At 34.1% G+C, this 15,358-nt stretch overlaps 10 protein-coding genes across 10 annotated transcripts, besides 1 other annotated feature; 1 reads left to right on the top strand and 9 right to left on the bottom strand.

Annotated features, from left to right (window-relative positions):
* Nucleotides 1-10,892: part of a mobile genetic element that runs on past the window's edge.
* On the bottom strand, nucleotides 1,974-2,699 carry TVAGG3_0750150 (KilA, N-terminal/APSES-type HTH, DNA-binding family; the record flags this gene model as incomplete). Its single annotated transcript, XM_051245208.1, has 1 exon — nucleotides 1,974-2,699. One exon carries the CDS (start codon nucleotides 2,697-2,699, stop codon nucleotides 1,974-1,976), a length of 726 nt encoding a protein of 241 aa, XP_051091795.1.
* On the bottom strand, nucleotides 3,953-4,867 carry TVAGG3_0750160 (organellar and viral DNA polymerase type B; the record flags this gene model as incomplete). The annotated part of the gene is made up of 1 exon (XM_001297538.1): nucleotides 3,953-4,867. One exon carries the CDS (start codon nucleotides 4,865-4,867, stop codon nucleotides 3,953-3,955), a length of 915 nt encoding a protein of 304 aa, XP_001297539.1.
* TVAGG3_0750170 (uncharacterized protein) lies at nucleotides 5,245-5,907 on the bottom strand (the record flags this gene model as incomplete). The annotated part of the gene is made up of 1 exon (XM_051245209.1): nucleotides 5,245-5,907. The coding sequence occupies one exon, from the start codon at nucleotides 5,905-5,907 to the stop codon at nucleotides 5,245-5,247; it is 663 nt and encodes a 220-aa protein (XP_051091796.1).
* TVAGG3_0750180 (uncharacterized protein) lies at nucleotides 6,110-6,970 on the bottom strand (the record flags this gene model as incomplete). Its single annotated transcript, XM_051245210.1, has 1 exon — nucleotides 6,110-6,970. One exon carries the CDS (start codon nucleotides 6,968-6,970, stop codon nucleotides 6,110-6,112), a length of 861 nt encoding a protein of 286 aa, XP_051091797.1.
* TVAGG3_0750190 (uncharacterized protein) lies at nucleotides 7,041-7,745 on the bottom strand (the record flags this gene model as incomplete). Its single annotated transcript, XM_051245211.1, has 1 exon — nucleotides 7,041-7,745. One exon carries the CDS (start codon nucleotides 7,743-7,745, stop codon nucleotides 7,041-7,043), a length of 705 nt encoding a protein of 234 aa, XP_051091798.1.
* TVAGG3_0750200 (phage tail repeat-like family) lies at nucleotides 7,791-8,375 on the bottom strand (the record flags this gene model as incomplete). The annotated part of the gene is made up of 1 exon (XM_051245212.1): nucleotides 7,791-8,375. One exon carries the CDS (start codon nucleotides 8,373-8,375, stop codon nucleotides 7,791-7,793), a length of 585 nt encoding a protein of 194 aa, XP_051091799.1.
* On the bottom strand, nucleotides 8,570-8,971 carry TVAGG3_0750210 (uncharacterized protein; the record flags this gene model as incomplete). Its single annotated transcript, XM_051245213.1, has 1 exon — nucleotides 8,570-8,971. One exon carries the CDS (start codon nucleotides 8,969-8,971, stop codon nucleotides 8,570-8,572), a length of 402 nt encoding a protein of 133 aa, XP_051091800.1.
* Nucleotides 10,893-11,162: 270 nt separating the features above from the next.
* TVAGG3_0750220 (uncharacterized protein) lies at nucleotides 11,163-12,011 on the top strand (the record flags this gene model as incomplete). The annotated part of the gene is made up of 1 exon (XM_001304503.2): nucleotides 11,163-12,011. The coding sequence occupies one exon, from the start codon at nucleotides 11,163-11,165 to the stop codon at nucleotides 12,009-12,011; it is 849 nt and encodes a 282-aa protein (XP_001304504.2).
* Nucleotides 12,012-12,013: 2 nt separating this feature from the next.
* TVAGG3_0750230 (serine threonine-protein phosphatase family) lies at nucleotides 12,014-12,256 on the bottom strand (the record flags this gene model as incomplete). The annotated part of the gene is made up of 1 exon (XM_051245214.1): nucleotides 12,014-12,256. One exon carries the CDS (start codon nucleotides 12,254-12,256, stop codon nucleotides 12,014-12,016), a length of 243 nt encoding a protein of 80 aa, XP_051091801.1.
* Nucleotides 12,257-12,776: 520 nt separating this feature from the next.
* TVAGG3_0750240 (phage tail repeat-like family) lies at nucleotides 12,777-13,595 on the bottom strand (the record flags this gene model as incomplete). The annotated part of the gene is made up of 1 exon (XM_051245215.1): nucleotides 12,777-13,595. The coding sequence occupies one exon, from the start codon at nucleotides 13,593-13,595 to the stop codon at nucleotides 12,777-12,779; it is 819 nt and encodes a 272-aa protein (XP_051091802.1).
* Nucleotides 13,596-15,358: the final 1,763 nt, after the last annotated feature.

The raw sequence follows: 15,358 nt of genomic DNA on the forward strand, positions 1-15,358 counted from the left end.
CTAAGCCAGTGTTTGCTCCTAAAGAGGAAGGAACATTGACATTGACCCAGAAATGTTCTAAAAATAAAATTTTATTTTTACATTCATATCTCACCTTCTCTGGAACTGGTTCAGGTTTTTCTCTCTTCTTCTACTTTCTTTTCTTTCTTTTCTCTCTTCTTCTTTTCTTCTCTCTGGTGGAGTTATGTCAAATTTGTGCGCACATATTTATGTAAAAGTTCTTTGTCCTTTAATAGCTCTTCTATTCTGTTTCCTATTTCATCTTCAAGAACAGCGCATGTGTCTTCTTGCATTCTAAGAACTTTTGTTGGACTTCATCTTTCCAATCGGCGTCATCTCTGTCAACAAGTCTGTCATTGACAAATTTTAAGACTTCTCTGCTTAATGTTTTATGGTTCTTGTCATATTCCCAGAAACAGAACTTTAGAACAAATTCACCTTTCTTGTTTACACTATGTAAGATTTTATGGTCGACAGATGTTTTGCTGTCAAAAAGCTTGTCTCGAATATAGATAGCGAAATCGCTAGACATTTTCAAAAAGATAAAAATTTTAATTTTTCTAAAAATATGTTAGAAAAAAAGTTTGCTGACATTGACAAGAAATTTGAGAATGTTTTGAAGAAGAACAAGAGGAAGTTAGAAAATGCTCAGATAAAGCCTATACATGACAAGTTCTTATTTGCTCAGAATGGTATAACAGGTCTAATTGCACCACCTGGGTCGGGTAAGACTTTCACTTATCTTAAAATGGCTGCACAACAACAAGAACTAGATGAGAAGAACCCATTCTATGAGTTAGTTGTTATTTGTTCGACTTCTGGTCAATTTGACCAAACCGTCAATTCGTTCAAAGATATTATAAAGAAGTCTAAGTTAGTATGTATAAAAGACTCTGAGTTGTTAGATTGGATAAAGAAGTACCAAAGAAGAGTTTTGAAGTATAATGCTATAAATGAGTATATAAATTCGAAGTTTAAAGACCCAAATGAGGAAATGCAGAGAATATTAGAGAAGAAACACTTCAGAAACAAACAGAAAGAGATAGAATACATTTCGAAGAAATTGCAATCTTACGATTGGAAGACATACCCTCATAGGTGTCTTCTTATCTTAGATGACTTTGCTTCTCATCCTTTGTTAAAGAACAGAGAACAAGACATGTGTCGAATTCTCAAGAAGCTCAGACACTTTAACATCTCAGTTGTCATTTGTGTACAGACAGCAAAGAGTTTAAGTAAGGATGTTAAAAGAATACTTACTGATATCATACTTTTCCCTGGATTGTCCGAAGACGATTTCATGGAACTTATGAAAGAGTCCATGGCAGGTAAGTTTGACAGACATGAACTATGGGAGAAGTACAAAGTCATACAAGACCCTCATACTTCTTTCAGAATTCATATCTACGCAAACAAAGTTCAAATTGTAAAAAGTCAAGCTTGAAAAATGTAAGTGTTTGAGTCTTAGTCTGTTGTGGTGCTGGGGTTGTCGGTTCTTCTGGTTTTGGAATGGACTCGGTTGGTGGAACGTCAGTCATTCGTTTGTGTCCTGTCGGAAGGAAGGACTTTTCCTGTTGGAAGGAAGAACTTTTTCCTGTCGGATGGAAGGACTTTTCCTGTCGGAAAGAAAAACTTTTCCTGTCGGAAAGAAAAACTTTTCCTGTCGGAAAGAAAATTTTTTCCTGTTGGAAGGAAAAACTTTTTCTGAAGGTCGACCAAAAAGTTCTCAATTTTCGAAAATTTGAATGGTTTACGGACGGACAACTGGAAAAACTTTTCCTGTTGGAAAGAAAAACTTTTCCTGTCGGAAAGAAAAACTTTTCCTGTCGGAAGGAAGGACTCGGAATGCCAGAAGGAAGGACTCGGAATGCCAGAAGGAAGGACTCGGAATGCCAGAAGGATTTGACAAGGCAATTTAACTTATAGAGCTACCTGAGCCATCTGAAGTCAAGCGTAAAAATAAAGAGTGCAATTTACTCTACTTGTTTGAAGTTGTCAAAATACTCTGTTATTTTTTCTTTCAGTAGCGGCAAATCTTCTTTGAAGGTAAGAATTGTACAACCTTTCATATCATAGTGTGTTTGAGGTAACGTATCTTGAACTATTTGTTTCACATCTTCATTTGGGGTCATTGAAATCGGTAAGTTTTCGCGATAGAACCAATTTCTGTCAGATTTGTAAATCTTAGCAAGGTCGTAAAAGCTTTTGTTGTTTCTTCTGACTAAATGCAACATAACCATATCTCTGTCTTCTTCATTTTCCATCTCTTCAGTATAAATCATATACTTATAGTTCTTTTCCTTTCCTTTTGGTACTGAACGCGGTATTCTTTTCTGTATGCTTTTATCTTTTGCTTCAAGCTTGTTTTCCATCTCTTCACGTTCTTGTCTATGAATTTCGTCAAGAAGTTTACAAACATACCAAGCATAACGAGGTGAAGCCCACATTGCAACAGCATTTACTAAAAGTCTATGAACATACCAACCTCTTAAACCGTTTGGCAATTTTTCACGATTTTCATGAGTTTTAGGCGAGTAAGATTTTTTACTTACTCGCTGTTCTTCACTGTTTTCAGAAAAAAGTATGTCTCGCTGTGCTTCGCTCAAAAATTCTTGTGTGCTTTGGTTCCTAAACCAGTCTTGTGGTTTCTTAGTATCTGGAGCAAAACATGCTGTCAAAATACTTTGCATTTGGTACATATCGTCTTTGACCGAACGAATGAGACGGAGTTGTTTGTTAAACTGTATGTACTCGTATTCTTCATTTATGGCTTCATGAACGATAGCAGTTGTTGTGTTCTCTGTTGTTGACATATCTGTCTTTATATTCCGGATAAAAAAATAAAAAAAATAAAATTAGCGTTATTTTCTATCTTGTATAAAAGACCAAAAATAAACGCTTTACATGTATTTTTCAGCAACTTCGTCAAATAATTTTATAGCTTTGTCGATCTCATCTACTTCAAACGTTTCTTTACCTTTCGTGGGAGCACCATACATTTTCTCAAACTTTTCAAGCAGTTCTGTTTCTGCAGCTCTCATATCGTTAACAAACACAACCTTGACTCTATTGACTGTACTGTCATATCTTTTAGTTATATTAAATGTTCTTCCTATCTTATATCTCTTTGTATTGAAGTCTTTCGGTTTCTGAACGATATAAAGTAAGCCTTCACTGCAACGTTCAGTATCGAATGAACCATATGTTATGAAATTATATCCAACAACTGGGTCAATCCAGAACAAAACTAGTGGTATAAGACTTTTGTCTATAAGATATGCTGTAGTTCCATGAAATCTTACCGATATCAAAAGCTCAGGATTTCTTGTCAAAATTTTCTGACTAGAAGCATTTCTAACCCAGTCCTTTGCTCTCTTTCCAGATGGTGTTAAAATGTCTGACAAAGAATATTTTTTGTATTTCTTTGAGTATCTTACGTTTAAATCACCTATTCTAACCACTTTGGTGTCATTGTCTATCTTTCTAACTGTTTCAAACTCAATGTTTAACATTTCTGTTCTTACATACAAAATAAAAAAAATATTTTAAAAAAACTAGCTTTTATTTTCTATCTTAAGGAAATTCATGAATTTCATACGGAATCTCTTCTCTCGGTTTTCCGAGGGAAGCAACCATATGCCATTTTACTCAGATTTTTGTTGCTGAATTCAATAAAAATAATGTTTATGTTAGAATGTTAGATCTAACATGTTTTCTAACCTCTTTTCTAACATGGTCTAAAACATACAAAACTCATGAAATTTCATACGGAATTCAATAAAAATAATGTTTATGTTAGAATGTTAGATCTAACATGTTTTCTAACCTCTTTTCTAACATGGTCTAAAACATACAAAACTCATGAAATTTCATACGGAATTCAATAAAAATATATTTTAGGGTAGAAGGTTAGATCTAACATGTTTTCTAACATGTTTTCTAACATAACTATTTACAAGCGTTTTACATGGTATATGTTGCGATGGTTCATGACTCTAAACAATTTCGTAGCTTCTATTTCTTCTTTTAGTATGTCAAAAGTTTTAACGATACCGAAGGTTTCTTTATATTTCTTCTTGACGTCAGATAGAAGGAAATCGTCAGCTGTTGGATAGTTTTTGTTTAGAAATTCTAACATGTTCATTTTATCTTCTGCTGGTTTTTCTGCTTCTTTCTTTAAGTCTGCATAGTCGTTTCGCATACGTTCTATCTCTTTGACGGAGTAGTTATATTTCCTCATTGCTGCTTTACATTTAGAACATTGTGGGTTCATTTTTGCGTTATACATTGAAATTTGACCTGCTAGAACAACTAAGGCGTCAATTGCTCTCTTCATCTCAAACATAGCGGGTCTTATTTGTTCGTTCCATACTTTGCCTCTTCTATCTTCATCTCTTATCTGCCATACACATTCAGCAACTAACGAAACAAAGTTGTCGTAGGTCTTAAATTCTTCAGATTTATATATGTCAGAAACATTCTTATATACCATGTCGCAATCTTTGTCCATAACTTTATGGTTGCAATGAAATCCTAGAAACTCATAGTTTACCTTTCGTATGAACTTCTTTATTTCTACTGAGTCAGTTGCTTTGACTTCTATTTCGTCAAATTCGGGAATGGTTAGTTTTTGTTGTTGGATTTCAGGAAGTTTAGGTAGATGGTCGATGAGGTCCTGCATGTCATAAAGATACTGTTCATTTGTTTCATCTTTCGCACTACAGTCTAAATTACTTGTTAAAAGTTCTTGCTTTATCTTCTGGATTTTTGTTTCGAAAGTATATGAAGAAGGAATGAAGCTTTTCATCTCTACTAACATTGAAGTTGGGTTCATGACTAGCGAGTTTGGTGCTGTAGTTGCTAACATGTTCTTACAATAAAAATAAAAAATATTTTTTTAAAAAAACTAACTTTATTTTTTATTTCGGGAAAATTCATGAGTTTTGGTTGAAAAATACGGTGGAGCCAAAAGTGGCTCGACCTCAAAACAAGCATTTTGTGAAGAATATAGCAACCGGAAGAAAACCGGCGGTTGGTTTTTATACAAAATTCAAGAGTTTTAGACCATGTTAGAAAACATGTTAGAAAACATGTTAGATCTAACATTCTAACATAAACATTATTTTTGGTGTAAAATTCATGAAAATTCAAGAGTTTTAGACCATGTTAGAAAACGTGTTAGAAAACATGTTAGATCTAACATTCTAACATAAATTATATTTTTGTCGAAAAAAAATGGTTCATTTACTCACAATATTTTTGTACAAAACGACCCCAAACTTTTAACTTCTTTTCTGCAGCTTCTAATGAAATTTTAGCGAGTTCATATTCTCTAAATTCTCTCTTTAAATCTTCTTGTTCCCATTGGTCTAGTTCGTATGGAGAATCTCTATAACCAGAACATATGTTATGTTCATGTTCTATTTGTTTTTCATGCATTTTTCTAACTTCTTCTTCGAACAAAGGTTTTGCATTCTCTACTGTATCTTCAAGTTCTTCTTCATCTAACTTCTCATGAACTTTCTTGTCTATGGAGTCCATAATTTTTCCAACTGCTATGCAATATTTTGGAGAAGCCCACATTGCTATATAGTTTACGAGTCTTGGGTCTACATACATTCCTCTAACCTGTTTGATTTCATCCGGAATTCCTGCTTGAAGTTTGTATAAAAAGCAACCCGCGGAATTCCGCGGGTTGGTATATTCTTCACAAAATGCCTTAAAATACTCTTCCCAGGACTTATTTTCCAACAACCTTCTAAAGTCTTTCCTAAACTGCTGACACATCTTTGTTGCATTTATATAACCATCCTTGTCTCTACGTAAGACTTCAATACCGTTGTAAGTGCCTTTTGTGAATGTTTCGCCATTAGATTTGTTCGTGAACGTTTTTGCTTCGACTGTCATACTGTTCTTACAATAAAAATAAAAAATATTTTTTGGTGGGACGTCGGACATTCGTTTGTGGCTTAACCGTCGGACCACAACGATAAAAATCTCATTTTAACTCACTTTTTTTCTATCTTAAGGAAATTCATGAAAATTCATGAGGGTAGAAAAGAGGGTAGAAAACGGGGTAGATATACCCTTCTACCCTAAAATATATTTTTCAATACTTTTTCAGCACTTCTCCGTAGTTATATATGAAAGACAATTCGAGATAAAAGTCGTAGTACAATGGAACAATATGTTGCACACCATTTGTTGTGAACCAAACTTGAAAGTCAGAGAAACTGTTACTAGGTGGTTCGTAGAATTTAGAAGCAAAGTCATAAAAGTCCTTACCAATACAAAGAAAACTATTGTTGCTTGAACTGAAACTTGCATGACACATGACATTTTGAGGGTCAAACACGTTTCTATAAACTGTCAAATCTGTTGGTGGGCGTATAAACCAGAACGGACCGTCAGGTGGTAATGGTTCGTTCTGGTTTAGTAACCGAAGAAATTGTGCCCAAGAACGTTTGTCTACTTGCCAAAATAAAAACTGTGTATCTCTTGGAGGGTTATTTTCAATCCTTTGAAATGAAACTGTGGAGTTCATCTTGTCATATTCTAGTTTCAGATAGTATGTTCCATTTAGTAAAGAATCGTATTTTTCTTGAAATTCCCAGTAGTATTTGTTTATTTGAGTTTGAAAGTCATTTAGAGTCTTCTCAAGACTTTCGTCTGAACGAACCGTAAAGATTCTCATTTCGTCAAATTTGTCTAGTAGACCATCATGACCTCTATACTGACCGTGAAAATATACTGCAAACATAAACGCGTTAGTTCTTTTTGAAAACAAAACTCTTCTAAATCCTATTGCCTTTGCATCTGAAGGACTTTGAAGCCAACGAATTGGAAAGTCAAAGCGGTAGGAGCCGGATGAAATTTCTTCATCTGATATAGTCCTACCCGCATTTGTAAAGATATAGTCTAACGGTTTTGTATCTGCTACTTTTGTTCTTTGTTTTTCAACCTGAAACATTTAATATATGTAAAAATATACTGTTTTAAAAAAAATGTTTTAAAAAAGTATGCCATTTCATATTTCTCATCTAACAAACAAGTTGTCTGACTGCTCGAGGGTTAGGTTGGTATCGTTCGAACTTCACGCTTACAATTCCTTCAATTGCATTCAAAATGTCTGAGTCGGAGTCAACCATTTGTTCTCTCTTTGTAGTCTTGAAAGCGTCAAGAAGCATTGCAGCTGTTGTGACATTGCCATGCGCATAGTATATATGACCGTCCAAATCTGTTACGGTTAGTCTGAGATTGTGTCCTTTCTTATTTCCGTCTTGAATTGCAGCAAGTACTCCCATGAAGCCTTCTTTGTTCTTTCCTTCGTCAAAGTTTACTGTAAAGGTTCGACCAGATGTAATTTGACTTCTAACTTCACGATACTTCTCATATGCATATCTTGTTCTTTCCATGGGAGCATGTTTGTCTTCACCCTTCCCTTTTTTCCTTCTCAAAGGATGCAATTGTTCGTCATGTTTCCAGTAGAATCTGGCAAAGCCGTCGTGTCCTTCAACCTGTGGCTCAGTAACATTGAAAGGCATATCCATAAGACGTTCTTCTTCTAACCTCTCTAGTCTGTTTGGATAATTGGCGCGCGCTGTTTCCAAGTCCATCTCGTAGCGAAGACCAGACAATTTGTCATAGACTTTTATGGGTCTTCCCTTCCTATATTTAAACTTCTTCGAAACTCTCCAACCATATCTTTGCAACTCTGCTTTTATTCTAGCAGACCTTCTGTCCATTCTATATGGGGGCATTTTTATAAAAATAAAAAAATGTTTTTTCCTTTACTTAACATAACCACCGGCTACCATAAGTCTTTGACGCCAACCCATACCAGCTAATGAAGGTTGAGTTGGTTTAGTTTGGAAACTAAACTTTGGTTTTGGTTTATCTTCAGTTTTTGGTTTTTCTTCTTCTATCGGTTTTTCGTCACTTTTCGGTTCCTCTGACTTTACCTCACTTGCAGGTATGGTTGTGTCGTCAACATCTTCATAAATATCATATGCCATCTGTCTTTGTTTTCCTTTCAACTTTTTGTGTTTGTTGTAAAGTTTAGAATATTTCGACTCTAAGTCAATGAGATGTTCTATAATGAACTGTTGGTCAGTGAAGTAAACTTTTCCATCTGTTGTCTCGAAAGCTCCTTCAGACTTCAATATTTTATTTGTGAGAGTCTGTTTCTTTTTTGAGATACTAGCCGTTCCATTTCTATGAAAAGTGACTTTATAGTTAGGGTTTGTATTTCCAGACCTGGCACTTTCTATTATTGAATTTTTCTCTTCATCTGTAAGTTCTTTGACAGGTTTTGACAATGGTTCTGAACTTTTTGTTTGTGGTGTCAAATCTACCGTTTCAACTTCTTCGGTCATTTCATCTCAGTAAAAAATTTTAGTTTGGTTTGTTTTCAACTGGTTGTTTAGGTTTTTTAAGTCGGTCTAAAACTTCCTGAGGTATAGGAAGAACTTGACAAACACGTGGTTGTGTAACTACTGGAAGTCGACAAATCCATCTTGAACCCATTTGTCTCAATGCTGTATTGTTCATTTCATCTCAGTAAAAAAATTTACATTCCCCACGTTTGAGGCGGTTGCGGTTGGTTGTTGTTTACCCACTGTTGTGCATGGTTATATCCTCTGTTAAAGAATCTTTCACCTTGGTCCATATAGTGCCCTGCTTGGTTATAGTAGTCATTTGCTTTGTTATAGTAGTTTCCTGCTTGTCTTCCTACATTGTCCATCCATCCTTGAACTTTTCCTCTTGTTTCAGGATTTGGAATAAGATTTGCTGCATCTCGTGCTACATCCCAACCTTTCTGTACAGTTTGTATAATAGGCTGTGCTTTCTCTTTCAGTATACCTAATGTACTCAAAATCTTCCTTCCAATTCCAAATGCACCTCTGGCTAGTGTTCCCACTGCGGGCAAAAATCTGGATGCAACTCCTGCTAATGCGCCAAATAAACCCATTTCTTATGGGTTAAAAAATGACGAATCCAAACAAGGACCCCTATGTTTCTAAGGCAACAAAGAAAGCACTCATGATAAAAATCTTTAGTTCAACACCAAATGCTTGGTTTATGGATATCTTGGAAAACATTCCGAGGTATAGAGAAGATGGACCTCCATACTGGCTAATATTTGTCGGTCAAAACACAAGATACTGTGAAGCCATACCATTACAGTCCAAAAATATTTTAGATGTGAAAACTGCTTTGACAATATTCGTTGACAAATACCATCCAACAAAACTGACATCTGACTGTGAAAGTTCTTTCAAATCAGACGATATTAAAAACTATCTGCGTTCAAAAAATGTAAACCAATATTTCATTGTCGACCAAAACCATTCTGCTCTTGGTGTCATTGACAGTTGTATAAAAATCTTAAGAGACTTAAACCAACCACAAGGTGGTGAAGCAAATGAAATGTCATATGACGACAAATATAGACACTTCTCCCAGGCAAAGATGAGACAAGTTTTAAATATTTACAATAGCCGTAAACAAAAAGGTTTGGGAAACCACTCCCCCGAAGAAATGAAAAACAACCCTGACTTAGAGAAAGACTATATATTTAATAGTTTAGTCAAAAGAGACAAACAAGAAAGAATGCCAGGCTTCAAACTTAAGAAAGGTGACAAAGTAAAAATAGAAATACCTAAACGCGACCCATATGAAAATACTATTGACTATGACAACAATGGGAACTCGACAGGTACTCGCATTCGTGTTCGTAAAAATAGAAGAAAGTATACAAGAGAATATTATGAAGTTTTAGGCAAACGTGGCAAAATGTACAGACTGCAAGCAGAAGATAAAACTACTATTGTCAGACCTCGTTTCAAACTTGTTAAGGTTCAAGGTGGTATATTTTCAAAGACAGTTCCTAACAAATATAAGACAACTCCTGACGAATATGCTAAAGAAGTTGAAAATGACGACTAAGCATTTCTATACCATGCGTAAACTGTCATGTAAGGTGGCATGTATTCTTTACTTTGTCCCGTTGTTTGCGTATATCCTGTAACGCGATGTGTATGGCTTCCTCCTCCCTGCGTGTCATCCCAGTAACAATTTATAGCAAACTTAACCTCGTCTTTAACATCATATCCTTTACCTTTTATCATTCCTGTCCAATCCCAATATCTATGCTTATGCCAACCTGCTTCAGATGTAGTTAAATCTACGTAGTGACTATGTGCAGGTAGATTTTCACCCGAAATCGTTTTACTTCCACCTGTTTCCTTTGAAGAGTTTGCACAATACAAAAACCTGTCGACTATTTGAGTCCAAGTTCCGAGACCAAGTACTACTTCTGGTCTGGTAGAGTTCATTGACGTATAAATAGAACCTATAGGATATAATGTTTGAAGTATTTCTGTCTTTAATGTTTGAAGCTCTGTTTTGTCTGCTTTTTTATATAACTTTTCTTCAAGTTCATTTACGTCAGAGATGCTATGTCTATGATATTTTTGTGGGTATGTTCCTTCTGTCCATGTGAAAATATACTCTTTTGTTGCATCTACATATCCTTTTATCCATGTCGAGTCTGCTTTTGTATTCCTTAACTCTGTAACACCTTTCTCAAGCTCTTTCAACTGTTGTCCATCTTCCATTAAACCTCTGGTATGACTTGAAACCGTTTGTGCCAACATATCTACAGTTTCTTTGTCAGCTTTAAGGTCTAAACATTCTGAAACCCACCCTGTATTGGCTTTACCTTCTAAAATCTTCGATGTCCGTTCATGGTACCATTCAACCATTTTTTTAATTTCTTCATCTTTTTCATCCACATATTCCTTATCTGCCTTCTTCACTAACCCACTAGCCACATATGCTATTGCATCGTCTACATACTCTTTGTCAGCTTTGTTGTCAATATCTGCTTTCAAAAGAAGTTCATCTATAGGTTTCTCGTTTAAAGTTCTTTTTGTTGGATTTATACAAACAGTATGGTTCTTATTGTCTTGAAACAGAAACTCATCTGTCATTGGGTTTATCGTCAGTTTTAAGTTTCCTTCTTTCAATGACTCAGATATCTTAGAATAGTTTGAAAAGTTTGTTGTGTTCTTATTTAGAGCTTGTACAATGAGTTGTCGGTTGTGTTGTATTTCTCTCATAGACGCTGTTTCTTTCGACATTTTTATTCTAGATAAAATATGCTTTCAATAGAAAAAGAAAATTCAAGAGTTGCTACAACTAAACCATTAGATGAACTTTTTACTAATGTCGGTCAAAAGTTTGAGACAGAGACCGTAAAGCATGAAGGCTATCGTTTTGACTACCCATTAAGATGGCTAAGAGACCCATCTGTCACAAAAGCTATTGGCTTTCGTAGAATGAAGTTTGTGTCTGTAGAAGATAAAAGTTTTCCATTTATTGTAAGGTTTCATATAGATTATATATCTGAAGGGAAACGAAAAATGTGGGAAGAAATTGAGCTAATACAAGTTGACCTTTCATCTTCTCTACAGACTGCGTTAAAAAATATAGAAGATAAAATAAATTCATGTTATGCAAAATATGCTGATGAATATGCAAATACCGAGAGCACACTTTATGTGAGAATTGTATATGACAAACAAAATTCACAAGTGTCATTTCAAATCTACGAAGACAATCCAAAGAAAGACGAACAAATATATACAGAATTCACTGCAATGTCATGGTATTATTTGCAAAGAATGTTAAATCAGAAAGTCGAACTTCCTTTAGCAAATATTTACAGTCGATATGCAAGAGATGAACCATATTTATTTAAAGATGTTTTCGACCCAGCTGCTATTATTGTTCATGCTTCATTTTCTGGCGCCCAAAACTCTTTCTTATGCTTGGCAAATGACTTTTACGAAAAACCTACAAAGTTATACGAACCACCAAGTGGAAGTATTTCAGACTTTCAAGTATGGTTTACTACAGATGGAAGAAAAAGAATAATTCCATTATACCATGCGTTTTACTTAGAACTTAGTTTCATATACAACTACTATCGAACGGTAAAAATATAATTTTAATACGGTTGAGGTGTTGGATTTGGTTGCCAACTAGACTGTGGTGCAGGTTCAGGCTGTTGTATAACAGGAGCTTGTTCTTCTGGTTCAGGGTCTTTAGGTATAATACCAACGAACTGACCTACTCTTTTACCAATATTTTTGACACCGTTCCAAATTCCTCTTCCGACAGATTTTATTCCATTCCATATACCTCTTCCAACATTTCGAAAGAAGTTTCCTATCTTACTGAAGAAACCCATTTTACTATATGTAAAAATCTAATGTCCACCTAGTCTCTTACGTTTCCTGTTGAGTTCCATAGCATTCTTTAACTGGAGCTCATACATTCTATTTCTCCTCTGGTAGAAAACATACTCTGGGTCAACTCCTGTGTTCGCGTCATCTGCATAAAGTTGTTTATATCCGACTTCAGGGTTTGTATAAAACTCTTTCCATCTCATATTTGCATACCATGGTGGCAAACCTAACGCAGCGTCATTTGACATGGCAGTTTGCATTTGTACATCTGTTGGCACTTGACCATAGTTTGCCATTGCAGTTTGTATTCTAACTTCATTTGGAATATTCTCTGGGTTTGGTTGTCCAGGTTGCTGTGCATTCGCTAAGTTCTGTGCGTCCATTTAATATTAGATAAAAATATCTCTTACGAGTACATATGCTGAACATTTGCAGGCATTGGTTCATCTTCATATTCTCTATATCTTTCTGCCACGTCAAATAAATAAATGACACAATGGAAAAAACCTAAAACAAGTAGTCCTATTTCAAACCACATTTACTTACTAGTAAAATTTCTTTGTTATGACACTTTCTCCAGTTTATAGGACCTCTCTCATATTCTATCTTATCGTATCTAAACTCATAGTCATGTATGTCCTCTAACCATTTCATGACACTTTCCAAACCACTTTTATCGGATGTAAAGTAAAAGCATGGATGGTTATGTAAAACGTCTAAAGTTTCTAAAGAGTCTCTCAAAGTCCAGTCTACTTGGTATTGAAAATCCCATGTGTTATAGAACGGCGGGTCCACTATAAAGAAAACATTTTCCTTGTCTTTATATTTTTCATACAACTCTGTCCAATGACATCTCACAAACTCTATACCCTCAGTATATTTTTCTATGTTCTCTTTGAAAACATTTGTATAGTTAAGATATAAAACTTTTGACATAAGTGTTTCAATGTCATGAACTCTTATAGCACCACTATATAATAGTCTAGCAGATATACTATCCCAGTCAATATACTCTGCCTTTTTCAAAACCTCTCTGACAGTATTTTTCTTATCTAATGGTATACGTTCCATCTTACCTATAGGTATCTTTTCTTTCAACTCACTCAATATTTTGTTTGTGTCTGGAATATGTTTGAGACGGTTCATATAGTTGTCGAAGTCATTGCATATAATCTTTGAGTCAGGAAATATTGTATGGCACAAATGAGATATATAGAAACTTCCACCGAACAAGTCTACAAATGTTAGACCATTCGGTAGTTTCTTAAGTTCTCTCAATAGAATATCTTTACATCTACTCTTATTTCCAAAGAAGGGTAACGGTGGTTTTGTAAAATTCATTTTATATATATAATAAAAATGTTTTTTCCTGAAAAGTGACAGAAAAGTGACAAAACATTTACGAAGAAGTCATGACAAAACATTTACGAAGAAATCATGAGTTTTCTACCCTCTTGAATTTTCATGAAATTTACACCAAAAATATATTTTACGTTAGAATGTTAGATCTAACATGTTTTCTAACATGTTTTCTAACATCGTAGAAAACTCTTGAAAATCATGAAATTTACACCAAAAATATATTTTATGTTAGAATGTTAGATCTAACCTTCTACCCTAAATTATATTTTTGGGTCCTTTACGCTCATTACGAAGAAGTCTTGACAAAACATATACGATGAAGAAGTTTCGACAAAACATTTACGAAGAAATCATGAGTTTTCTACGATGTTAGAAAACATGTTAGAAAACGTGTTAGATCTAACATTCTAACATAAAATATATTTTTGGGTCATTTACGCTCATTACGAAGAAGTCTTGACAAAACATTTACGAAGAAGTCTTGACAAAACATATACGATGAAGAAGTTTCGACAAAACATTTACGAAGAAATCATGAGTTTTCTACGATGTTAGAAAACATGTTAGAAAACGTGTTAGATCTAACATTCTAACATAAAATATATTTTTGTCTGATTTTACGATGAAGAAGTCTTGACAAAACATTTACGATGAAGAAGTCTTGACAAAACATCCTCAGGGCTAGAAGGCACGAAGTGCCTGGAAGCCCCACTCCCTTTTTTTTTTTTTTTTTTTTTTTTTTTTTTTTTTTTTTTTTTTTTTTTTTTTATAAGGGTTTCGTTTTGCGAAAAAAACGTACAATACGCAATTTTGCTAAAAAACATTTAGCTAGCAATTTCGACCTTTGACTCCACTCAAGACGCCACTTTTTTAATTTTGCGGTATCATATTTTTGGAAAATCTTTATGAATATTATATAAAAAGTCTCTTTAATATCTATATTTCATATTTTTATCGATTTTTAAAGTTTTTGCGAAAAGTATTCAATTATTTTTGCTATTTGGTCGGGGAAATGTCAGATTTGCGACATTTTCTGATATGATATTCAGATTCTACGTTGATAATAATGCTTATAGAACCCTCTTGCTATTGTGTCAAAATTGCGAAACCGATAGCAAAAATATCTCGCAATATCAAAATTGAGATATTGAGTGAATTATGCATTATAGAGATTAAAAATCTGATTTGTGAAAACATCTCATCAATTTCTAGCTAATTCAAAAATCTTTACTATCTTATTCGATTAAAATGAAAAGGGAATAATTTCATTATGCTTTAAATGACAGCCTTATAATATAATCATAGTTTTCGCTCAATATGCAGCATTTTTTTTCGAAATCTATGGTCAATGTCCTAAATACTGATTGCTTTGCATTCATATCTCTTACATTTTCTATACCCACATCACTATTCATTGCTATTCCTATCTTTTTCATTTTTGTTTGTTTCTCATAATTTCTCAAAAAACATGATAACTTGATATTTGTAAATATCATACTTTATAACGTAAATAAGAACTTGACCTATTAAGAAAAGCAGTAATGAAAAGAAAATCTGAAATTCATAAAAATTACAAGTTTCTGATGACAATTAGCTTAATTAAACCAGGTACAAGATTATATAATTGTATTTTCTATCCAATTATCCATATAATATCTTATCCAGAAAAAATAACTTGATCAATACCAAATGATTTTTTAACTAGTAAATAAAGTATTTTCTTTACACACACATTGTATATC

Source organism: Trichomonas vaginalis, chromosome III, assembly GCF_026262505.1.
Source record: "Trichomonas vaginalis G3 chromosome III, whole genome shotgun sequence".
Classification (NCBI taxonomy): Eukaryota; Parabasalia; order Trichomonadida; family Trichomonadidae; genus Trichomonas; species Trichomonas vaginalis.